The sequence below is a fragment of the Zalophus californianus genome, chromosome X, assembly GCF_009762305.2.
Source record: "Zalophus californianus isolate mZalCal1 chromosome X, mZalCal1.pri.v2, whole genome shotgun sequence".
NCBI lineage: Eukaryota > Metazoa > Chordata > Mammalia > Carnivora > Otariidae > Zalophus > Zalophus californianus.
In genome coordinates this window covers 93208584-93234382 of record NC_045612.1, presented here as the reverse complement: position 1 = coordinate 93234382, position 25799 = coordinate 93208584, and the positions used below count along the sequence as shown (strand labels likewise).

The window sequence follows — 25799 nt, the reverse complement described above, 5'->3', positions numbered from 1 at the left end:
ATCGGCTACCAACTGCATTGCAACATTGTTAGCCCGGATGCTGGTGCGGGTGCAGCGGAGTGGCTGGGGGTCAGGCTATCTCGATCTTTGAAGTTTCTCCTCGAGGACATGCCAGTTGGTGGCACTTCCTGTGGCCACCCCTCCTTCCTTCCTTTTAACCCCTTGGGAACCAAGTTTTTGATCATAAGGCGGCTCGTTCTCCAGCTGGAGTCCGTGGTGCTAGCTGGCCTGGTGGTTGGGTCCCTTCCTCTCCCTGCTGAGGGTCTCTGACTGCTCCTGACTTTACCCCCCGCCCCGGGAGAAATGTCTGATTTCCTAGGTAGAGAAGGTCTTCCCCAGGGAGTTCAGCCATATATTGGCTTACAAGGCCCAAGTGCAAGAAAACAAGAAATCTCCAGGCACAGCGGCTGCAGACACCTAGATTCACACCCCAAGCCCCGGTTGTGGGACAGGAACTCCAGGCTTCCGTCCATCAGCGCTAGCACGCCAAGGCCACCAAGGCTGGGCCAGCCAGGATGTGGCTCTCTCCCCTTGGGTGGCTCTGAGCCCTGGGTCCCTGGCAGGTCAGTCCCAGCAGAGCAGAGGGCCGGACCCTACAGCCAAGCCTGCTGGGGCCGGAAGAATGTGGGGTGGGGGGGCACCCGAACTGCCCCCTCCGCTCCCCTAAACCAGGGCTTTCCCGAGCATGGGAATCTGGTGAAAATGCAGATGTTGATTCCAGAGGTCTGGGATAGAGGTGGGAGCGCTGAGATTCCACATTCCTAACCAGTGCCCGCACTGCTGCTCCGGCCGCCCCTGGTATCTGGTTCCCAGGAGACACTCTGGGAGCTGTGAGTCCAACTGAGCCCTGATGGGTTTGAGAAACTTCAGCCAGGTTCTGGAAATGGCCTCTGGACCCGCCGCCTTAGGTGGTGGCTAGCACAGCCTCAACTCCAAAGGCAGGATTCTAGCCTTACTGTAGTGAAGGACCGTCTCCACAGTCTTGGTTTTGGATCATCTGCCGTCAGCCACTCCAAAGAGAGGAAGTGAGCAGCCTCATTTTGGGAAAACATCATTATTTCAAGCTGCCCTGTCCCTTCCCCACCTCTCCAGGTTATGTAACTCGTCCTTGTTGAAAATGCTGATAATGCTGTTTGGGTGGCAGGAAGCCAGTTTCTGGCTGCATATTGCTTGGGGGCTGGGGCTGGGGTCAGGGCAGGAGGTGGGGTCTGCGGGGGGGGGGGGTGGTTAAGGAGACAAAGGGGCCAGGCAGATGGAGAGGCCAAGGCCTGGAGATAAAGCCGATTGGTGTGTCAGCAAAATCTGTCCCCGGCTTTGGTGATTCGAAAGGCAGACACATTCTTTCATCTCTGGTAATCCTCATCTGATACAGGATTTTCCTGCCATTAAATCTGGAGAAAGAAAAATAAGCACTCGAACCTGCACAAGCAACTATTTCTCCTGGACTCCTGCTCACCATCTCCCCCACCCCCACTCCCCTTTACTTCTCTGCTGGACCATTTTTTAGCATCTGTGGCTGCCAGACTTGGGAGATGGATGGGCTTGGGGAGCCGAAGGGTGCCTCGGAGGAGAAGCAGGACCAGGCAGACCCCCAGGACAGTAAGCGACATTTGGGAACTATTTATGAGTGCTTCTCTGCAGAGGTCTCCTCTCTGTCCGTTTGCTTGCTGGGTTGTCAGTCAGTCCATCTGCATTGCTGTCAGGGTTTTAGTCTGATGAAGGGTTTCCAAACAGAGCCACGCTGTCAATTTATGGGGGGCTTCTGATGGACTATTGTCACTGGTTTCTCTTAAGACCAAGATCAATGGGGAGAAGTGAGTGTGAAGAAGAAGAGGGCAAAGGCAGAGCATTCAGGAGGAAGTGTGGAGGTGTGGGGAGGGGCCTGTGTGTCCCGGTTCTCCAGGGACCCCTCCTGGGCGCTCGGTGACCTGTGCTGTTTCCCCTCAGGTAGGGATTCCACAGCTGGGTGGTTCTAAGCCACCAGGTGCATGAAAGGCCACGGGATGCTGGTCCTGCTGCTGCATGGTGAGTTCCAAGGCCTGTTCCTTCTGACCCCCAGCAGACAGCTGCCAGTGGGGGCGGGGTTGGGGAGCCCATAGAAGATTCTAGAAGATGCATGGAAACCGCATGGCTTTTACCCAAGGAACTTGATCTTCAAGTGGCTTCCATGAAAGCCGTACATGGACACCAGTTATGATTAGGTTTCACTGAACTGTGATCATGGGGAGGGAATGGAGAATGAGATAAAACAGAACAGGTAGTGGGTCTGGTTGGTTGGTTGCTTTGTTGAAAAACAGAATTCCTGAGCCAAATATGTGAAATAACCTTTTGGCAATTTTCTTATTCTAATTTCACATATGAATTAATTTTCTTTTTTTTTAATTAAAAAAAAAGATTTTATTTATTTGAGAGAGTGAGAGACAGCGAGAGAGGGAACACAAGCAGGGGGAGTGGGAGAGGGAGAAGCAGGCTTCCCGCCGAGCAGGGAGCCTGATGCCGGGCTCAATCCCAGGACCCTGGGACGATGACCTGAGCTGAAGGCAAACACCTAACGACTGAGCCACCCAGGCGCCCCGTCATTTTCTTATTCTGATTTCAGATACGAATTCAATGGTGTAATCACCAAAAACTACAGTGGTCATATTACTTTAAGCTCATTTAGTTAAAAAAAAAAAATCCCTTAAACCTTCTTCCTAAAGGGAGGAAAAAAAAATGAAAATATCACGTTGGAATTGAGTCATTATGGATGTTGAAACATTCTTCCCCAAGGTTTTTGGTCCTATTGTTACTTGGGTTTTAATATAACAAAAAGACTCATCACAGAATTTTTTTCCCACACCTCTACACCCCCACCTGCTCAAATCTGAGATTGCCCAAGGAAAAAAAAAATCCCTTGGTAAATTCTGCAGTAAAGGATTCTATACGAAGAATCTGTTTTTCTGACCCTCGGGTGAATGTAATTATTTGAGGTGATAACTGCTCAAGTGATAGATGTCTGTGTGCAGTGCTGGCAGAGAAAATTTTACCAGATAATTCTAAAATGGTAGTATTAGAATCTTCTTACCCTGGGGCGCCTGGGTGGCTCAGTCGTTAAGCATCTGCCTTCAGCTCTGGTCATGATCCTGGGGTCCTGGGATCGAGCCCCGCATCGGGCTCCCTGCTCCGTGGGAAGCCTGCTTCTCCCTCTCCCACTCCCCCTGCTTGTGTTCCCTCTCTCTCTGTGTCTCTCTGTCAAATAAATAAATAAAATCTTTAAAAAAAAAAGAATCTTCTTACCCTTTATTCCACTTTTTCAAAAAGTAGACCTTGGTCTATTCAATGAATCAACAGATACACACTGTACCTTCAGTACACTCCAGGGATATTATGAGGGATATAATTGCATAGCTTTTGTCCTTGAGAGACTTGCATTCCTTTATGGGAGACCCAATAAATAAATGAGAAAACAAATTGGAACAAGGTGCAGGGAACATTATGATAAATAGGACATGACTTTCTACCTCGAGGAGCCTCCAAAGGACAGAGTTTGACATATAATTATGAACAACCAGCTCCTTGCCATTTCTCCTACCTAGAAAGGACATGAAGTTTGATTGACTCGTTGGGACAGAATGTTTGCTTCTCTGAGCCAATATGATTTTAAATGTGTACCCAAAGCTCTCCCATTCCTGACAGAATGCAGACAGTATTCATAGCCTGCGCACGGCAAACCGGGAACTGTTCTTGCTGCTGCAGAAACCCGAAATACATCCAGACTTCTTGTGACAAGTTGGAGAGCTTAGCGGTGACATCATTTGCTAACAATAGATGCACTTAAAATTAATGACCGTCTCCACATCCCCTGGCGCTTTAATTTAAAACACACTCAGCAGCACAGACAATATTACTCTGACTACAAGTCACAGGATTATGAACGACATGTTCCCAAGAAGCCAGCAGGGATAGGGTTCTACCTCCTTAGCTAGAGAAAAAAAGAATGATTAAATGAGCCTGACAAGACAAGGTCGTGGGGGACTCAGAAGTGGCTCACAGCAGGGCAAATCTGGGACAAAACTGGAACAGAAAATCTCTGGACAGGAGGAGGGTTCACCGGAAGTGCCTCTCCTCTCCCCTCCACTATGACAGTCCCTTCGGGGTCTTCCTGCTGTCCACAGCATAATATCCCAATTCCTTGCTTTACAGGGTTCTTCACCCAGGGCTTGCTGTAAACCACAAGTCTTTAACGAGGGCCAGGGTTTCAGTTTTATTCACCTTGCTGTCTCTAGAGTCTAAGACATTGTAGGTGCCTATAAGGATTTGTTGAATGGGTGAAGCCGCCCAGATTAGAACCATTACAGTATCTGATAGAGGTCTTGCATCTAAAAAATCTGTAGATAGGGGCGCCTGGGTGGCTCAGTCGTTAAGCGTCTGCCTTTCGCTCAGGTCATGATCTCAGGGTCCTGGGATCGAGCCCCGCATTGGGCCCCTTGCTCGGCGGGAAACCTGCTTCTCCCTCTCCCACTCCCCCTGCTTGTGTTCCCTCTCTCGCTGTGTTTCTCTCTGTCAAATAAATAAATAAAATCTTTAAAAAAAAAATAAAAAATCTGTAGATAGTTCAAAAACTCTTCAAACTCAATAATAAGATAACCCATTAATTTTTTTTTTATTGAGTAACCTCTATGCCCAATGTGGGGCTCGAATTCATGACCCCAAAATCAAGAGTCACATGCTCTACCAACTGAGCCAGCCAGGTGCCCCTAAGACAACCCATCTTTAAAATATGGGCAACACGTTTTGAATAGCTATTTCATCCAAGAAGATATACAAATGACTAATAAGCACATGAAAAGATGCTCTACCTCATTAGTCATCAGGGAGATGCAAATCAAACCCACAAGGAGATACCACTTCACACCTAGGGTGGCTAGGGTTAAAAAGACGATAGCATGTGTTGGTGTGGATGTGGAGCAATTGAGATGGATACTTACCATCTGACCCAGCAATTCCTCTCCTAGGTAAATGCCGAATGAAAACATATGTCCACATAGGACTTGCCCACAAACCCTTCCATCAGCTTTAGTCACAATAGGTGAAAACTGGAAACAATCCAAATGCCCATCCATAGGTGACTGAACATGCAAATGGAGGTACATTCATACAGTGGAATACTGCTCAGCAATAAAAATGAACAACTGGGGCCCATGGGTGGCTCAGTTGGTTGAGCGTTTGACTCTTGGTTTGGGCTCAGGTCATGATCTCAGGGTCATGAGATTGAGCCTTGAGTCTGGCTCCGAGCTCAGAGAGGAGTCTGCAAAGGTTTCTCTCTCCCTCTCCTTCTGCCCCTCCCTGCGATCTCTTTCTTTCTTTCTCTCTCAAATAAATAAATAAATAAATCTTTAAAAAATGAACGAACAGCTGACATTCAGACAACATAGATGCATCTCACAAACATCATGTTGACTGAAAGAACCATTTGATTCTGTTTATATGGAGTTCTAAAACAGGGAAAATGAATCTCTAGTTCAGAAAGCATATCAGTGGTTGTCTGGAGCTGCGGATGTGGAGGGGACTGCTGTCAAAGGGACCCGAGGAAACTTGCTGGATGGTAGGAATGTTCTAAATCATTTTTAGGGTGGTGCTTACATGGGTGTGTTGCATTTGTTATACACTTAAAATGGGTACATTTTATTGTAGGTAAATTATACCTCAATCAACTTGACTTAAAAGAGAAAAGGAAGTCTGTAGGGAGAGAGCACCTGCACCCCAAGGAGGACAAATCCTTTATTAACGAGACTCAGGCGCTGTGGAGTGTAGGGCAGTATGTGTGCGTGAATCATTGACATCATTGCATAGATAAGTAGCTCGTTCACTTTTTTTTTTTAAAGATTTTATTCATTTATTTGTCAGGGAGAGAGTGAGCACAAGCAAGGGGAGCGGCAGGCAGAGGGAGAAGCAGACTCCCCACTGAGCAGAAAGCCCGATGCGGGACTCGATCCCGGGACCCTGGGACCACGACCCGAGCCGAAGGCAGACGATTAACCGACTGAACCACGCAGGTGTCCCAGTAGCTCGTTCGCTTTGATTGCAGAGTAGTACTCATTGTATGGGGGCTACTGGTTTGTTCACCATTCATCCCCCTATTGTTGAGCATTTGTTTCAGTTTGGGGAGATTATCAATATTTAGGCCCAGTGGCCTTCCTGGGGCCTTGTGTTCTACTCCTCGGATGGGACAGCTCTCCACCCTAAGATCCACAGGGCCAGTGAGGCGGTCAGCGGACCACCCTTCCTGAGACACACCAGTTTCTCCATCCCCCATGACTCGCATTAATCAGCAAAGCTGAGGGGTGAATCCACCATCCTCACTTTCTTTACTGTCACAAAAGGTAGCCTTTGTGGTGTGAGGAGGAAGTTCCGGGATTATCGTGAGGTCAGAGGCCATGGGATGGTCTCTCCCACTGCCTCTCCATTGCCCCCCCACTCATTTCGTTTTGAAAATCCAGCACTGGGTCTTGGCCTGAGGAGCAACTGGGATAGCATTTGCTGGGAGTGGGAGTAGAATGACTTCCAGAGCCAAAGTGGCTGAATAGATTCTGCTGAAAGCAGAAAATTGACCATATTTTCCCTTGCTATTTTGGTTTCGTGAGGCACAAGTTCTTTGAAAACAATGAGGATAAAGAAACACTTCAAACTCAGCCTGTGGTTGGAAAGTCCATGAGTAACTGTTCTCCTTAGCATACCTCAAGGGGGAAAAGCACATATCTGAAAAGCGGAGGACCTATGAAGGAGAAATTCCTCAGCTGGTCTGCATTAAGACATCATTCTGTGGGGCATCTGAGCCCAGCCTTCCCTGCCTCCCTGCAGCGTGGAGGCTGGCCAGCACATCAGACCAGAAAACAAAAGCAGGGACCCATTTCTGGTATTTGCCCAGATTCAGGACACCTTGTAACATTCATTATTATTTTATTTTATCGAAGTAAAATTCATGCAACATAAAATTAACCATGAACCATTTTTTTTTAAGAGAGAGAAAGTGTGCCTGTGTGCGTGGTTGGGGGAGAGGCAGAGAGAGAGGGAGAGAGAGAATCTTAAGCAGACTCCACACCCAGCATGGAGCCCGACGTGGGGGCTGGATCTTACAACCCTGAGATCATGACCTGAGCCGAAATCAAGGAATCAAGAGTTGGACGCTTAACCGACTGAGCCACCCAGGCGCCCCAGTCATGAGCCATTTTAAATTCTTTCTTTATTTTTTTTTATTTTTTAAAGTAGGCTCCACACTTAGCGTGGAGCCCAGTGCAGGGCTTGAACTCATGACCATGAGATCAAGACCTGAACTGAGATCAAGAGTTGGACGCTTAACTGACTGAGCCACCCAGGTGCCCCAAACCATGAACCATTTTAAAGTGTATGGTTTGGCAGCATTTAGCACATTCACAATGTTGTGCAACCATCACCTCTATTTCCAAGACATTTTCATCACCCTGAAGGGAGACCCTGTACCCATTAGGCAGTCACTCCCCATTATTACTACACCCAGCCCCTGGCATTCACTAATCTGCTAGGATTTGCCTATTCTGGGTATTTCATGTAAATGGAATCATACAGTGTGTAGTCTCTGTGTCTGGCTGCTTTCACCTAGCATAATGTATTTTTTGTTTTTGTTTTTTAAAGATTATTTATTTGAGAGAGAGAGAACACCGGGGGAAGGGGCAGAGGGAGAGGGAGAGAATATCAAGCAGACTCCACGCTGAGCTCGGAGGGCGACGTGGGGCTCGATCTCATGACCCTGAGATCACGACCTGAGCCCAGTCGGATGCTTAACCGACTGTGCCACCCAGGCACCCCTAGCATAATGTTTTTGAGGTTCATCCACATTGTAGTGTGTATCACTACTTCATTCCTTTTTATGGCAGAATAATATTTCACAGTGTGGACAGACCACATTTTGTTTATCCATTCATCTGTCAATGGACATTTGTTTCCCTCTTTGGGGAATTTTTTCCCTCTTTTGTGAATAATGCTGCTGTGAACAATCATGCACAAGTATTTATTAAAACACCTGCTTTCATATCCTTTGGGTATATACCTAGGAGTGGAATTGCTGGGGCATATCGTAATTCTAGGGTACACCTTGTAACATTTTATACCGCATGGATAAATCCCATTTTTATAAAGTTGGTCCACCTAGACCCTTGGTTTTTGACTTGGGCAGTGTATTGGGATCATCCGCGGAGCACAGTGCTTGGTTCCACCCCTGAAGATTCCGATTTAATTGGTATGGTGTCTGGCCCGAGCATTGTGAGTGGCTGGAAAGCTCCTCAGGTCATTCTAATGTGCAGCCCAGGTAGAGAACCATTGTAGACTCTTCCTTGTAGTCTATTTGTAATAACTTCACTATTCTCATACTTGGTGTCTTGCTTTCCACTTTGGGGCAGATCTCCACATGGTCCTTGAAGTACTAGTCTCTTGGTGAGATTTAATCCTGTGACAACAGTGCCTCATGGAGCCTGCTAATAGCTTTAGCCCATGCTTTCACAGCTGTTTCGAGCTTTACAACTCATCCGTTCCTCATAATGGTCCGCCTGTTACAGAGGAGGAAACTGAGATTCAGAAAGCTTGGCTGAGGTTAAAGCAAAACAAAAAGCCCAAAAAAGCAGTATGAGAAGGCAGGGATGAAAGGCAGTGTCATCAGAGTTTATGAGAGAACTGGAGAGGACATGCCCTCAGGATGAGTGTTTCCAGACTGAATGCTCTGGAAAGCCCCACATGTGTGTCCCGCCCGAGCTGTGACAGAGAGGCTGGCTGAGCAGAGGGCAGTCCTGAGCCTGGGCCAGTTTGGCTAAATTTCCCATCTTCCTCTCTCCAACATCAGGCTGGGAATAAAAGCACTGAAACCTTTTCAGATTTCCACACAGATCCTTCTCAAAAATACTGGTGTGTGAACAGAAATTGCTAAGCAACTGCCAGGGAGTTTAACCTTCACTTCTCACAAACTGTGATCTTTATTTTAATTTGGTAAATGTTTTTCTGGCCAAAGTATCCCATGGAACTGGGCCCTGGACAGCCGAGGAGATTTGTTTTTGGAATAATCACTGCTTACGACAGGAGAGGGCCCTTTTCATTTGCATTTGGAAAAATCAGGGAGGGACTAAGCAAATTTTGATTCCATATTCTATATGTTGTGGCAGTGAATAACAAGGAGCTTCCTTTTGCTTGAGGGGCACTGCCTGGTCCTGAATTTGAGTAGCTTTCTCTTTTAAGGTGGGGAGTTCACGAGGTTCTTTGGGGGAAAGGGGAAGGGGCCAGAAGGAGGAGATGGTACGAGAGAGATTAAGGGGACCTGTTCTTCTTCTGATGGTGTTTTGGACTCTTGCTGCAAACCACAGTGCCTGCTTAAGGTACCGTTGAAGCCAAGAAAGGGTTTGTTCAGGGATGTGAGGTGTTCTCAGTCTTCCTGGTTGGAGGCCCACTGCCCAGAGCAATGCCTAAACCAGGGAGCGGGGCAGCTCCAGCAAAGGCTCTGAGACCACCACCGCTGGTGGACCCACCTGGCAGATCATGGGCATCATGCTGGGTGCTGGGTGCCAGAAATTCCACTCCGGGAGCCTGAAATCCAGATGCCTCTGCCATCATCCTGGCCAGAAAATGGTTTCTGCCTGGCACTTACTTCTGAATCCAAGTGTCCCTGGGGGTGTCTGATCAACAAAGCTAGGTCACGTGTCTGGACCCTAACTGCAAGGGATTTTGGGAAAGAGAATTCCTGGCTTCTAATTTGAGGAGGCAGGACTTACAATGTAGAAAATTTCCTAAATGTAGAAAGAGTACTTAAAAGGTGCTGGGTAGCCAGAAAAGGTATCAAACGTCCACTACTATCAGAGATGGTTTGGTCACAAGGAACAGAAATCCACTTGTCCACGCAGATGGTTTGAGTGGGTTTGTAAAATGGAAATGGGGAAATGCCATAGAGACAGCTATAGCCGGGCCTTCTGGGAACTAGAGAGCTGGCTAGCAACTTCCCACTCTTTCTGATCTCCATCTCGGTGATTCTCACGTTGGGTTTTGTCTTTCCTCATCTTGCCTTTGAGTCCTGCTCCCTTACAACTCTGACATGCACGTGGCTCTGGCACAGACCCTAGTCCCAGTGCTGTACTGAATGATGCTCACATGATCTCACTGCCCATTCCATGTTCACGGCCGGTGGGTCGTGTTGAATGAATCTGATTGGCTCTGCTTAGGTCAAATGTTTATCTGCAGTCCAAACAGCTGTGTCTGGGAGGAGGCGGCAGAGACTCATGGTGCTCCGACTGGGGTATTTTTTCTTAGAGGTGGTGGTTGGCAACAGCTGCTGCCTGGCCATGGAAAATGAGAGCCGGAAGGGCCCCCAAAGGGCAGGAAGTGCAGGCCCTTCAGTTTACAGTTAAAGAGAGGGAAGCTCAGAGAGGCTAGGTGTGTCGGCTGGAGGAGAGTACAGCATAATGGAAAGACAGAAACCAAAGGTTGATGTCATTTAACCACCTTGAACCTCAGTTTCCTCCTTCATGAGAGGAAGAGAATAATACTTACCTTGCAGATTGTTGTATGAAATGAAAAAAGGTAGCAAGCTTAGCTTTGAGCAAACACTAATTAAAAAGAAACCCATAAAATTTGATTAATTTGAACTGCATGATACATGCTCCTATCACCCAGATAACATTCCTAAACTATGTGTTATAGATATTTGCTGTCTTTTGAGATGGAGTCCATCTGCAGGCTTTATTCTGTTGAGCTCCCAGAGCCACCGCCAACAGCTGTTCTGGGACTGCATAGAAGTATAATCCTATAGTATGTACTCTTTTGTGTCAAATTTCTTTGGCTCAACATAATGTTTTTGTTGTTTGTATCCATAGTTTGTTCCCTTTTATTTCTGTACTGTTGGGTAATTCCCAGTTTTTATCTATTATGAATAAGCCACTATAAGCATTCTTGTACAGTCTTTATGTGGACCTTTCTTTTATTTCTCTTGGGTAAATACTTAGGAGTGGAATTGCTGAGTCATAGGGTAGGCATATGTTTAGCTTTAATAGATACTGCCAAAGTTTTGCAAAGTTACTGAACTATTTTCCACTCCCACCAACCATGTAAGAGAATCCAGTTGGTCTACATCTTCGCCAACATTTGGGGTTGTCAGTCTTTTGAATTGTTACCATTCTAATGGGTGTATAGGGAAATCTCATTGTCGTTTTAATTGGCACTTCCCTAATGGCTGACGATGGTGAACACCTTTTCATGTGCTTAATGGCTACTTAATATATTCTGTCGTGAAGTGTTCAAGTCTTTTACCCATTTTTTAAAAAAGATTTTATTTATTTATTTGACAGAGAGAGACACAGTGAGAGAGGGAACACAAGCAGGGGGAGTGGGAGAGGGAGAAGCAGGCTTCCCGCCGAGCAGGGAGCCCGATGCGGGGCTTGATCCCAGGACCCTGGGATCATGACCTGAGCTGAAGGTAGACGCTTAACGACTGAGCCACCCAGGCGCCCCTCTTTTACCCATTTTTATTTATTTGTTTATTTTATTTTATTATTTTATTTTATTTATATTTATTTAGTTGTCTTTTCATTATTCATTTGTAGTTGTTTTTATATTCTGTATACAAGTCACATACACGTATGATGTATATCTTCCTTACTTTCCTTAATATCTTTTTTTTAAAAAACAGCTTTATTGGGGCACCTGGGTAGTGCAGTTGGTTAAGTGTCTGACTCTTGGTTTCAGCCCAGGTTGTGATCTCAGGGTCGTGAGATTGAGCACCCCTGTCGGGCTCCATTGTGGGGCTTCACGTGGGGCTCTGTGACGGGCTCAGCACTCAGCGTGGAGTCTGCTTAAATTTCTCTCTCCCTCTGCCCTCCTCCCCATGCTTGCTCATCCTCTCTCGTGCTCTCTCTCAAACAAATAATCTTAAAAAAAAGAACTTCATTGAAATATAAAATTGACATTTAACAAACAAATTTGAAGTGTACCCTTGTGAAACCATCAGCACAATCAAGATAAATCCATTACCTCCAAGATTCATGCCCCTGTATAATCCCTCCTTCCTGTCCCTCCCTGCTTCCCCACCCATCGGTGGGCTACCACTGATTTTTCTGTTACTACAGAAAAATAATTTATGTAAGTGGGATCAGATACTATGTATCTTTTTTTGTTCCGCTTCTTTCACTCAGCAGAATTATCTTGAGATTCGTCCATTTCTTTTTATCACCCAGTAGTATTCCACTGTGTAGATACATGATAATTTACCTGTTCAGACTTGGTGGGTGTTTATGTTGTTTCCAGTTCTGGGTTATGAATAAATCTGCTGTGAACAGTCATGCCCAAGTCTTTTGTATGGACATATGCTTTTATTTCCCCAGGAGTAGAATGCGGGCATCATAAGGTAGGCGTATGTTTAACTTTTAAAGAAACTGCCACATTGTTTCCAGTGTGGTTGTACCATTTTACACTCCACCAACCCTGTAAGAGGGTCCCAGTTATTCCGTATGTTCTCCAACACTTGGTATGTCAGTCTTTATAATTTTAGTCATTCTAATAGGATGCAATTCCTAATTGGCATTTCCCTAACAACGAATGATGTTGACCATATTTTTATATGTTTATTTGCCTTCTGTGTATCTTTTTTTGGTCCAGTGTTTCTTCACATATTTTGCCCATTTATTAATTAGGTTGTCTGGTTTCTTATCACTGAGTTTTGAGAGTTCTTTATATATTTTGGATACAAGTCTTTTATGAGATATATACAGAGAAAATAAACAGCTATTTTCTCCCAGTCTGTGGCCTGTCTTCATTCTCTCTTAAAAAAAAAAAAAAAATTTATTTATTTTAGAGAGAGAGCATGCACCCGCTGGAGCTAGTGAGGGGAGGGGCAGAGGGAGAATCCTAAAGCAGGATTCTCTGAGTGTGGAGCCCAGTGTGGGGCTCAATGCGGGGCTCAACTCGGGGCTTGATCCCAGGACCTGAGCCGAAATCCTGAGATCCTGACCTGAGCCGAAATCAAGAGTCGGATGCTTAACTGACTGAGCCACCCAGGCACCCCTCTTTTCATTCTCTTAACAGTGTCTTTCAAAGAGCAGACTTTTTTTATTTTGATAAAGTCCAAGTTATTACTTTCTTCTTTTATGGTTTTTTTTTCTTTTTTAAAGATTTTATTTATTTATTTGAGAGAGAGAGAATGAGAGATAGCATGAGAGGGAAGAGGTTCAGAGGGAGAAGCAGACTCCCTGCTGAGCAGGGAGCCCGATGTGGGACTCGATCCCGGGACTCCAGGATCATGACCTGAGCCGAAGGCAGTCGCTTAACCAACTGAGCCACCCAGGCGCCTTTTTTTTTCTTTTTGGTTCTAAGAAGACCTAGCTTACCACTAGGTCACAAAAGATATTCTCTTATATTGTCTTCAAGAAGCTTTATAGTTTTAGCTTTTACATTTAGGTCTGTGGTCCACCTAAAATGAGTTTTTTTTGTATAGTGTGAGATGGGGGTCAAGATTCTTTTTTTTTTATTTTCTAGGGATTGCAATATGCATCTTTAATTTATCATGGTCTGTCTTGAATTAATTTTTTTTTTAAAGATTTATTTATTTATTTGAGAGAGCGAGAATAAGAGAGAGAGAGTACATGAGAGTGGGGAGGGTCAGAGGGAGAAGCAGGCTCTTTGCTGAGCAGGGAGCCCGATGCGGGACTCGATCCCTGGACTCTGGGATCATGACCTGAGCCGAAGGCAGTCGCTTAACCACCTGAGCCACCCAGGCGCCCTGCCTTGAATTAATCTTATACTGCTTCATGTATAATGTAGGATCCTTGTAAGAGTACAATTCAGTTTTACCTCCCTTCTTATCCTTTATGCTTTTGTTGTCATATTTGTCATTTACATATGTTAAAACCTCCCCAGTACATTGTTATTTTGGCTTTAAACAGTCACTTATCTGTTAAGCAATTAAAGTGAGAAAAAAGTAGTCTTTTTGTGACATTATTGGCCATTTCCATTGATCTTCATTCCTTTCCATAGACCTGATTTTCCTCTAGTTATCGTTTTCCTTCAGGCTAAAGAATGTCTTCATTTCTTGTTGTGTGGAAGATCTGCTAGGGATGAATTTTCACAGATTTTGTTACCCTGAAAGTATCTCTATTTTACTTCATTTCTGAAGATATTTTTATTGGATATAGAATTCTAGGTTGCCAGATTTGCTTTTTTCCCAGCACTTAATTTTTTAATTTTTATTTACATAATCTCCATACCCAGTGTGGGGCTTAAACTCACAACCCTGAGATCAAGAGTCCCATGCTCCACTGACTGAGCCAGCCAGGTGCCCCTTTTCCAGCATTTTATTTATTTATTTAAAAATTTTTTTATTGTTATGTTAATCACCATATATTACATCATTTGTTTTTGATGTAGTGTTCCATGATTCATTGTTTGTGCATAATACCCAGTACTCCATGCAGAATGTGCCCTCTTTAATACCCATCACCAGGCTAACACATCCCCCACCCTCCTCCCCTCTAGAACCCTCAGTTTGTTTTTCAGAGTCCATCATCTCGCATGGTTCGTCTCCCCCTCTGACTTACTCTTCATTCTTCCTCACCTGCTATCTTCTTCTTTTTCTTTTTTCTTAAAATATGTTGCGTTATTTGTTTCAGAAGTACAGATCTGTGATTCCACAGTCTTGCACAATTCACAGCGCTCACCATAGCACATACCCTCCCCAATGTCTATCACCCAGCCACCCCATCCCTCCCACCCCCATTTTATTTATTTTTTTAAAAGATTTTATTTATTTGAGAGAGAGAGAGAGAGAGAGAGAGAGAGAGAGAGAGTGGGGGAAAGAGCAGAGGGAGAGGGACAAGCAGACTCCACGCTGAGCACGGAGCCCCAGTTGGGGCTCAGTCTCAGGACCCTGAGATCATGACCTGAGCTGAAATCAAGAATTGGACGCTTAACTGACTGAGCCAGCCAGGCACCCCTTTTCCAGCACTTTAAAAGATACAATTCCAGGGGGCACCTGGCTGCTCAGTTGGTAGAGCATGGGACTCATGATCCCGGGGTTGTGAGTTCGAGCCCCACATTGGGCATAGAGTTTACTTAAAAAATTTTTTTAAAAGATTTATTGTTTTACAGCCTCTGTGGTTTCTGATAAGCAGTTAGTCATCATCTTTATTGTTGTGTACTCTATATAGTCTTTTTTCTTTGGAGGCTTTAAGGAATTTTCTGTCTTTGGTTTTCAGCAGTTTGACTATGATGTGTCTGGAAGTATATCTGTGTGTGTGTGTGTGTGTGTGTGTGTGTGTGATGTTAGTTGGAGTTTGCTGGGCTTCTTGGTTTTAATCAAATTTTAGAAATTGTCTTCAATTATTTTTCTGCTGTATTCTCTCTTCTGTTCTCTGCGATTCCAAATACATGCATGTTAGTCCAATTGCCTGACATTATCCCACAGGTCACTGAAGTTCCAATCATATTTTTTCCAGTCCTTTTTTTCCTCTGTGCTTCTGTAATCTCTATTGACCTCTCTTCATGAAATCTTTTCTTCTGATGTGTCGAATCTGTTTTTCTTATTCAATGATTTTTTTTTTTTTAATTTCAAATACTGTGGGGCGACTGGGTGACTCAGTTGGTTGGATGTCCAACTGGTGATTTTGGCTCAGGTCGTGATCTCAGGGTCGTGGGATTGAGCCCTCCATCGGGCTCTGTGCTCTGCTGGGAGTCTGCTTGAGGATTCTTTCTTTCTCTTTCTCTCCCCTTCCCTACCGTGCTCTCTCTCTAAAATAAATAAATCTTTAAAAAAATAAAATTTCAAATATTGTATTATTTCAGTACTAAGATTTCCATTGGGTTCATTTTTAGTTTCCATATCTCTTCTAAAATTCAAATTCTCCATGTCTTCACCCATTATATCCATCTTTTCCTGTAAATTCCTTAACATATTTATAATTAATCCTTGTTTGGTAATTCCAACCTCTGGGCAGTCTTTGGGTCTGCCTCTGTTAACTACTTTTTTTTTTTCCTTTCGGTAAGTGTCATGTTTTACTATTTCTTCACGTATCTAGTATTATTTGTATACAAGATATCATAGATAGTAGTTATAAGGAATTCTAGAGTCTATATCTTCCTTTGAAGAGTGCTGAATTTTGTATGGCATTCACTTAAATTACTGGCAGGTCACCTTGATACTGAGGAGGCTTAGTTTTAGGCTTTGTTAGGGTAGGCCTAGTTCAGTTTTTGCCCTTTGTCCTGGGAAATGGTCTTCACTCCTAAGGTGTGGCCCTCTGGGGTTTCAGTGGAAAGCCTGAGGTATTTTATAAGCCCTTCTAACTTGGTGGACCTTGAACTCTTAATCTGTCTCCCATTACTGGGAAATTGTTGAAATCTTTGGTTAGCTCTTTTGGCCTTCAGTTCTTGGCTCCTTGGAGTCACCCCACATATATGCACTTTGGGACTCAAACAAGGATCTAAGGGGAGTTGTATGCCAATTTTCCATGTTTTCCCTCTTCAATTTCCAGCCACTGTGGCCGCTATAATACTGTGACTTCTAACATGTCAGCCTGGTAAGACTCTTGCTTTCTCCTTGAGCTCTACTCCCTATCTGCAGCATGGACTTGAAAATGCCCTAAGAGGAAAAGCCAGTTTTCATTTTAATTTTTATAATTTATTATTTTTTTTAAATTCCAGTATAGTTAACACACAGTGTTATTCAGGTATAAGAGGAAAAGTCAGATAAATGTGTCATGACCTAGTTTGCCTCTCTTCTTTTATTTATTTATTTATTTATTTATTAAGATTTTATTTATTTATTTATTTGAGAGAGTGAGAATGAGAGCACATGAGAGGGGGGAGGGTCAGAGGGAGAAGCAGACTCCCCGCTGAGCAGGGAGCCCGATGTGGGACTCGATCCCGGGACTCCAGGATCATGACCTGAGCCGAAGGCAGTCGCCTAACCAACTGAGCCACCCAGGCGCCCCTCTCTTCTTTTTTTTTTAATTAATTTTTTTAGAGAGGGAAGGAGGGGGAGGGGCAGAGGGAGAAGGAGATTGAGAATCTTAAGCAGACGCCACGCCCAGTGCAGAGCCCGACCTGGGGGTTTGGTCTCACGACCCTGAGATCATGACTGAGCCGAAATGAAGAAATCAAGAGTTGGACGTTTAACCACCTGAGCCACGAGGTGCCTCAGCCTCTCTTCTTTTAAGGGTTGTATCTACTCTGGTTGCCTGTTTAGGCTGCTGTCCAGTGCCTTCAAACGGTTTTTCTTTAAATATTTTTTCAGAGTTTACACTAGCTATCAGCAGGAATGTTAGTCTGATACGAGCTACTCTGCCATTATTGTAGGTAGAACTCATCCAAATATGTTATTTTTTTTTTAAATTTTGTTTTAGTGCCCTGCTTTTTTGAATCATTAGCCATATACTTAGTCTTCATATTGGGTAAACCAGTACTGGATTTTGGTTGTCTGTTCTGAGAATTTACTTGATTTAATTTAAGTTTCACTAAGTAATCCAGTAAATTAGTAATTCCTAATGGCTCTTAAAGTGTCAGAGGTTGAAAACAGGTCGCTAATAGTGACAACATCTTGAGTGTTTAAAGTTTAAAATAAATCTTAATCTATTTTCTGAAATAGGGAATAGATTCACATGGTTCAACGTTTAAAAGATAAAAAGGATACACAATAAAGTTTCACTCCCATCCCTGTTGCAAGTGTTAGAAAAATTGGCAGCTCCATTTTATTAACTAATCCTAGGAATTTCTTGACAAAGCCAAGAGGTTTTTTTTTTTTTTTTTGGTTTTGTTTTGTTTTTAATAAATGACATCCTCCAGGAGGAATCATTACAGAAAAAGGCATCAATTCCATTTAATTCTGCAAACATTTAGTGTGCCCGGAACAATGTTAGCTATTGTGGACTAGAAACATGAGTCATACGGTTGAGAGTGCACTTCTCTTAATTAAAAAGAAGAGAGTAGAATGAAGGACTATTTGTAAGGAAATCTGATGCCTTCTACTTGACCCAGTTGGAAGAGTTGTGACAGAAAAAGGTCCCACCCCTGTCCCGCTGACGCCTGGAGTTAAGGTTATATTCTTGGCTCTGTCTCTCTAAAAGGGTGTCTCTCTAGCCCAACTGCTGCCCTGTTTACAGTCAAGCTCAGCACAGGGTCCAAGAACCTTGCTGGAAGTTTGGCGTCTAGTTCACAGTTCTTAGGGAGAGGTTAGAGCTAAGTCAAGCCTCTGTAACATCAGAATGTTTAACTACAGTTAAGCTACAGTTTATAACAGAAGGGTTGCTCAAAGGGCTGAGGGTTCTCCAGCCAAGTCTGAAATAGCTGCACCCCTTCCTAGCAGCTGAAAAAACACGGAGTGTCCACAACAAATGTACCGAAGACACTGGAAGCTGAACAAAGCCACGGAGGCAGAAGCAAGCATATTCTGCACACTCCTTGTGTGGCCACGCCTTCAGGTTCCTACAAGGGCTCCAAGGCAGGGTGATGTGTACACAGTGGGAGGGACTGAATGGTAGGTCAGGCTGTTTGCTAGGAATTTGGGAGTACTGCTGAGGAGGGCTAGATATTATGAGTATCATGGTCAGGTTTACCTCTGGGTACCTTTGTTCTTCTACAGGAATTTCAGATCGAGCGCACTCCACCTGCGAGCTGCTCCTGGCCAGAAAATAAAACTTGTGGGCATCTTTCATGCTGCCTTTTCCCTTGGAACTCAAGATGGGGCTTGGGACCTCTGGCTACCATTCTGTTTTGCTGCAGGTGGCAGGCCTCCTGGAAGGCTTTTGAAGTCTTTATCTGATTCTCCATTCATATGCTCAGAACAAAATTAATTTATAAGCACCATTCTTTCCTGTGATTATGTGTAAAAGTCTATAGAGAGCAAGGGCTGGTGAATGAAAATTAACTCCACAGTGTCCACAGTTATTTTTTTGAGATGTGTAAGAAGGTCATTGTTAATTTAGAATGCTGTCCTTATGGCTTAAATGTAGTGTTAAAAAAAAAAAAGACTGAGGGTTTTCTTTCTTGCCCAACCTCCTGTTTCCTAATTCACTCTTCTTCATGAGGCTTAATTTTCTCAATGCGGGGTGGGGTGGTTTTCAGAAATTGAATTCTTATAGCGGGAGGGACTAGAGAGCAGCACCAATAAACATATAATTCAAGCCACAAATGTTTAAATTTTCAAAGTAGCCCCATTAAAAATGTAGAAACAGTTGACATTAATTTTAATATTTTAGTTAATCCCGTAAATCTAAAATTCATTTCAACATGTAATCAGTATAAGAATTATTGATGAGATCTCTATATATATATTTTTTGGTACTAAGTCTTTGAGACGTGGTGTGTATTTTACACTTCCAGCACATCTCAATTCGGGCTAGCCACATTTCAAATGCTCAGTAGCCACATGTAGCTAGTGACTACAGCATTGGGCAGCACAGGACTGGGGCACAGACCACGGTGATGCCCTCCAGGTCCCCCTGTGCATGCAGTGAACCCTCTAGGCTGAACTCTAGGAGAGCACCAAGTTTTGTTACAGTCAGGAGAGGGTTTAGAATTGGGTCAGATGCCAGAATCCCAGCCGGTTTTTGCTGGTGAAGATAACTGGAAAGCAAAGGGGAGGGCGGCGTGGGTGGGGAACCTGCGTGTGTAAGGTCTGGGAGCTGGAAAGAGGCCATTCGGAGGGCGCGGTTATGTAGGAGGTGTGAGAACTTGGTGGAGGGCAGAACCCTGCCACGTGGACAGGTAGGACTTTACTGGGGCGACCCTTAGGCTGATGGTTGTTTCTTTTCTGTCTTCTCTACCATCCCCCCCCGCCGCCACCTCCCAGCGGTGGTTTTCGGCCTGCCTAGGGCCTGGGCCGAGGAGGCCTGCACGCGCACCTGTCCCGCCGCCTGCGCCTGCAGCAGTACCGAGCGCGGCTGCTCCGTGCGCTGTGACCGCGCCGGCCTCCTGCGGGTGCCGGCCGAGTTTCCGTGCGAGGCGGCCTCCATCGACCTGGACCGGAACGGCCTGCGATTCCTGGGCGAGCGGGCCTTTGGCACGCTGCCGTCGCTGCGCCGCCTGTCGCTGCGCCACAACAACCTGTCCTTCATCACGCCCGGCGCCTTCAAGGGCCTGCCGCGTTTGGCCGAGCTGCGCCTGGCGCACAACGGCGAGCTGCGCTACCTGCACGCTCGCACCTTCGCCGCACTCAGCCGCCTCCGCCGCCTCGACCTGGCGTCCTGCCGCCTCTCCACCGTGCCCGAGCGCCTCCTGGCCGAGCTGCCCGCCCTGCGCGAGCTCACCGCCTTCGACAACCTCTTCCGCCGCGTGCCCGGCGCGCTGCGCGGCCTGGCCAACCTGACGCATGCGCACCTGGAGGGCAGCCGCATCGAGGCAGTGGCCTCCAGCTCGCTGCAGGGCATGAAGCGCCTGCGCTCGCTCAGCCTGCAGGCCAACCGCGTCCGCGCCGTGCACGCAGGCGCCTTTCGCGACTGCGGCGCCCTGGAGCACCTGCTGCTCAACGACAACCTGCTGGCCGAGCTGCCCGCCGAAGCCTTTGTAGGCCTGCGCCGCCTGCGCACGCTCAACCTGGGCGGCAACGCGCTGGGCCTTGTGGCGCGCGCCTGGTTCGCCGACCTGGCCGAGCTTGAGCTGCTCTACCTGGACCGCAACAGCATCGCCTTCGTGGAGGAGGGCGCCTTCCAGAACCTCTCGGGCCTCCTCACTCTGCACCTCAATGGCAACCATCTCACTGTGCTGGCCTGGGCCGCCTTCCAGCCTGGCTTCTTCCTGGGCCGCCTTTTTCTCTTCCGCAACCCGTGGCGCTGTGACTGCCGCCTGGAGTGGCTGCGGGACTGGATGGAGAGCTCCGGGCGCGTGTCCGACGTGCCGTGCGCCGCCCCGGGCTCCGTGGCCGGCCTGGACCTCAGCCAGGTGGCCTTTGGGCGCTCTTCCGATGGCCTGTGTGTGGACCCCGAGGAGCTGAACCTCACCGCATCCAGTCCAGGCCCGTCCCCAGAGCCAGAGGCCACCACCGTGAGTAGGTTCAGCAGCCTCCTCTCCAAGCTGCTGGCCCCGAGGGCCCCAGTGGAGGAGGTGGCCAACACCACCGAGGGGCCGCTCAACGCCTCCCTGTCCGACAGCCTTCCCTCCGCTGGGGTGGTTGTCTCGGGCCACAACCCCCGGTTTCTCCTCGGCTCTGGTCTCCTGCTCAGCGCGGCCCAGCGCGTGGTGTTTGTCCTACAGGTGGACTAACTTGCCTCCCTGGAGTAGCCCAGATGGCCGTGCCCAGTGGGGGAAAGTGTAGTTAACTGGCCTCCGGGGTGTGTGTGGTGGGGGGAGAGGGGAACAGGATGGGGGCAAGTGATGAAAATTCCAGCCCAGGATGGAAAGGACAGTTTACTTTCAGAGATGGCTCTAGGAAGAGGAGAACCCTGGGCAACGCCACGCCGGGGATGGGGTGGAGGTGGGGAGAGGAATGGATTTCTGCTCATGTCACATGGGCATCAATTGGAGAAGAGAAGCCAGAGCCCTCCAGTGAGAAGATTAGGAATCGGAAGCCCTTAGGGCTACAGGGTTCTACCGCCATCTCTTGCCCGCATCTTCCAGGAAACCGAGACTGCAGTGCTTGAATTAGAGTCAAGCCAGTGGCTAAGTACTAAGAACTGTGCCAGTTTTCCTGGTGGGACAGCCCATTAAGCCCAGTTCCTTTGTTTTCTACCACAGTTGCCCTCCCTCTCACCCAGGGGCATGGGACACTAGAGTCCAGGAAGATGGACAGAACAGGAGAGAAGGGGGATGTGAGAGGAACTTAGACCCAAGGGGTTGGCAGTGGTTCCTGGGGTCTGGAATGTGTTAGGCATTGAAAACAAAGATTCATTTCACTTACTCCACAGTTATTCCCAGGGGTGGCCTTAGCCACAAAGCAACTTTAGGGCAGGGTAGAGAAAAAAAGGGGAATGGGGTTTTCCGTGTACAAATAAGTGTGTAAAATCCTAAGATTAAAAAAAGAAGTTAGACAAGTTTCTGTACTGCAGGACTTTTTAGAGTCTTTCATATGCAAACATGCATTGTGAATCTCCAGGGAGGCCACAAAATCCTCTTAGGTTTTGTGGGAAGAGTGTCGGGAAGACAGAGATGCAGGGCAGGGAGTCTCCAGCTTGGATGATCCCATTAGGTGCAGAAATTATTATGGGCAGCACACTTTGGGGCTGACTAATGGCCAGGAGGCAAGGAGGCAGCCAGTAGCTGGGAAGGGGACCACAGAGATTTCCCAGGGTGGGAGTTGGCCAACTGTAAGCCCCCAGGCCTGAGAGCCAGAACAAAAGCTGTATGTCTACTAAAATACTTGCTCACACTCCTGTCCACACACAAGTAACAATGACGGTATTTGTCAACATGCTCGAAATCCCTAGATTTTTGTTTTTTTTTGTGAGTAAAGCGATAGGGTTTTTTTTTAAGTGAGGATACAGAAAAAGCTCTCATGAGTGAGAGGGTTCCCAACAGGGTTGCCCTCGAAATCTCTAGTTTTAATGTCCTGAATTCCTGTGTTTGAAGAGCTGGGTTTTCAAAGCCCACATAATTCAGGGTGCGCAAAACTGTCAGGTCTTCGTGGTGATAGTACTTCTTCTTTGTCTGTAGGTCATACTGGGTATTAGAAATGTTGCAGAAAGCACCTCTGACGGTAGGAGTGTTCGAATGGGTTGTGACCATTTGTGGTCAGTCACCTCAGTGGGTCACAACCAGCATTTAAAAAAACAAGATAGAACAGAAAAGTCACAGAGTCTTACGTGGTATTGTTTTGTGAAACTTTATTGAATTTGTATGCATTTGTTCAGATGATATGTGTATGTGTGTATCTTGTGTCTGGATCACTGCATACAATTTATATTTTATTGTGGGCTATTGTTAAGAAAGTTTGAAAGTCACTCTTCTGGAGCATGCATGATTTTTTGAAACTTTATTTTGAAAAGTCTCAAACCTACAGGAAAGTTGCGAGGATAGTAGAGTGAACACTTTGGCCATTCACCTCGGTTTTCCCGGTTGTTCACATTTTACTGCATTTGCCGTATATAGTTGGAGTTAGTTGTAAACTTCACAGCCCTTCACCCCTAAAACCACAGCATGTATTTCCTATCAGGAGCATTATCACTGATAGAATACTATTGTTGAAAATCTACTCTGTCTTGAAATTTCAGCTGTTGTCAAAATGATTTTTTAGGCAGCCATTCTTTTTCCTCTGAGTGGAAAAAAAGGTTTCTTGTGTTCCTTTGATCGCGATACTCAAAATTCCAAATCTGCCGATTGACTTTAATGTTTTAAAATGAATTCATTCTCCAAATGCCTTACTTTTCAAATGCGAGAACCAGATGAGGTCAGAAATGTTGTTTGTTCAAACCGTGTGTTGTGGCCATGGTAACTGGGTAAAGATCATGAGAATCCTGGAGACCAGATCGCGCTTGGGCAACCATGGAAGTCCGTGGCAGACATGCAGCCCGTGTTACTGAGGAACAAGATGCCGCCTCGGGAGGAATGTCCTTCCTTTCATTTGGAGCCGGTTGCCGAGAGTCAGTCTCCATTCTGCTGCTCCAGTTCTGCCTGGTGGTTAGATGACCAGCTTTTTAATGAACATTTGTTTGACTGAATGTTTTTGAACAAGTCTCAACACTGAAATAGCCTCCGGGGAGACAAATTTTTATAGAACTACCCAGCCCAGTAGAATTCTGGGAACGTGGGAGTGAGTTACTGCTAACAGATCCAGAGTCTCCTGGAACAGGTTCCCAGTGAAGTGTGGCCATTATGAGCTTTCGTGAGAGAACAGGAAGTGGAGTTCCCAGTTTTGAGTTCATTAAGTTGCCCACCCCATCATTGGCTAATAGTACCTTGAGAAATCCTAAGGGGCTATGGATTCTGTTCAGGAAAACGAGGCATACCTGTCTGGATGGACCATTTTATGCTGTGGTAACAACAAACAATCCCCAAACTCCAGTGGTTTCCTGAAGGTTATTTCTCGCTTATGCACATATCCAACCCGGGCTGATGCGCTCTGCTCACGCACCCAAGCTGATGAAGCATCTGCTGTTTTCAGACACTGTTATCCAAACACGAGCTTTAGGGTTTGCTGCAACAGAAGGAAAACTTGGGAGAAGCATGCATCGCTCTCAGATGCTTCCACCCAGATGTGACTTGTGTCGCTTCTCACCCTTCATTGGCCAAAAATGTCACACGGCCACACTTAACTTCCCCGAGGTAGGGAAGTGTGGTTCTCCTGTGTGTCCGGAGAGAGAGGAGAACTGGGAATGTTGATGAACACGAGCGGTGCTCCAGAGCAGCTCCAGGCAGCTCACCTGATTGAGAGAGTCAAGCCTGGACTTCTCAGAACTGTCAGGAGAAATAGAGGCTCGAGGGGGAAATCTGGCGGGCGAGCCAGTAGCCTCAGTCTTTTCTCTCCTCCAGGCATCCCAGCTAGGCTTTGAAGACAGTATTTGCTCTAGCCAGTAGGAAGGCTGTGGCCTCACTGAATTGGTTCTTTCAAGAAAGGGAAGGGAAGCACTGGGGCGCCTGGGTGGCTCAGTCTGTTACGCGTCTGCCTTCGGCTCAGGTCATGATCCCAAGGGTTCCTGGGATGGAGCCCCGCGTCGGGGCTCTCTGCTCAGCGGGAGCCTGCTTCTCCCTCTCCCTGTTGCTCCCCCTGCTTGTACTCTTTCTCTCTCTGTCAAATAAAGAAAATCTTAAAAAAAGAGGGGGGAGAGAAGACGTCGAGATAAAAGGTTCATATTTTCCCCTTTAAAAAATGTTTTCCACACAAACACTCAGCTTACAGTATTCAAATCTTTGGAAGCTCGATCTTTGGAAAATTCCCTCTCAGCAAGCTCCTTGGCTATTTCTAAGAGGTCTCCCTGCCTACGTTTCATGAGGACGATCAAAACCCCCATCCACCCACCTCTGTGTCAGGCCCCCAAAATGCTGCCCTCTAGAGGGCACTTGTCTGCTGGGCACAGCTGCCCTTGGCCATTGGCTCCCTCTGCCCCTTCACTCTGACTTGGAGAAAGGGGACCCTGTTCTCCCCTTCAGTCCTCTGGCCACAGGACAGCTGAGGTTCCACCCCTGAAGCCTTCACAGCACAAAAGTGAAGGAGGCTTTTCCAAAGGGTTGGGTGTAATGGAAGAGAAGTAAGTAGCCCCTCTGACTAGTGTTGGATGTGGCTTTGGCGGAATCGGTAGCCATCAAACCCCTTGGGGGCCCATGTGGCTGGGCTGGCTTAATTCCTTCCCATTCCTGCCCTTTACCCCCCCCCCCCCCCCCCAGAAAAGCCCAGGCTTTGCTGTGTTTCTGAGACCAAACTCCCAGGGAGGACTCTTTTTTTCTTGTCCCTCAGCTTAAGGCCCACCTCCCCACTCTACAGAGAGTGGCCAGCCTCGCCCTCTGCAGCACTCCCCATAAGATGCCACACACGGTTCCACAGTGGGGTCCAACAGAGCTAAAGGGGCTAGTCAAGTCCAGATCTTCAGCACCCCCCCACCTGCCACCAGTCCTTTCTTCACCCCAGCGCTATGTGGCTTGAAACTGTGGCTCAGAGCTCCAAAAGAACAAACAATAATTCTGGGGACACCGTTAACCTAAAGTTGCACAGGGTAAAGTAACATTTCTCTCCAAAAAGCCCCCACATCTGGGAGACCCAGCTATGATAAAAGATACAAGAGTCCCTCCTTTTTAAGTATTATATATATGTACCAGTATATATATTAAGTATAAGTATATATATACTTAATACATATATATATGTAGTGTTTTGTTTTCTTATCGTGAAAGATACTCTTTTTCCA

The 25799-nt window shown here is 46.4% G+C and overlaps 1 protein-coding gene across 1 annotated transcript; it reads left to right on the top strand.

Moving 5' to 3' along the window:
• Nucleotides 1-1318: 1318 nt before the first annotated feature.
• Nucleotides 1319-25249, top strand: NYX (nyctalopin). The gene is made up of 3 exons (XM_027607439.2): nt 1319-1599; nt 1948-2025; nt 19820-25249. Exons 2-3 carry the CDS (start codon nt 1989-1991, stop codon nt 21226-21228), a joined length of 1446 nt encoding a protein of 481 aa, XP_027463240.2. The 5' UTR covers nt 1319-1599; nt 1948-1988; the 3' UTR covers nt 21229-25249.
• The last annotated feature ends 550 nt before the right edge of the window (nt 25250-25799 follow it).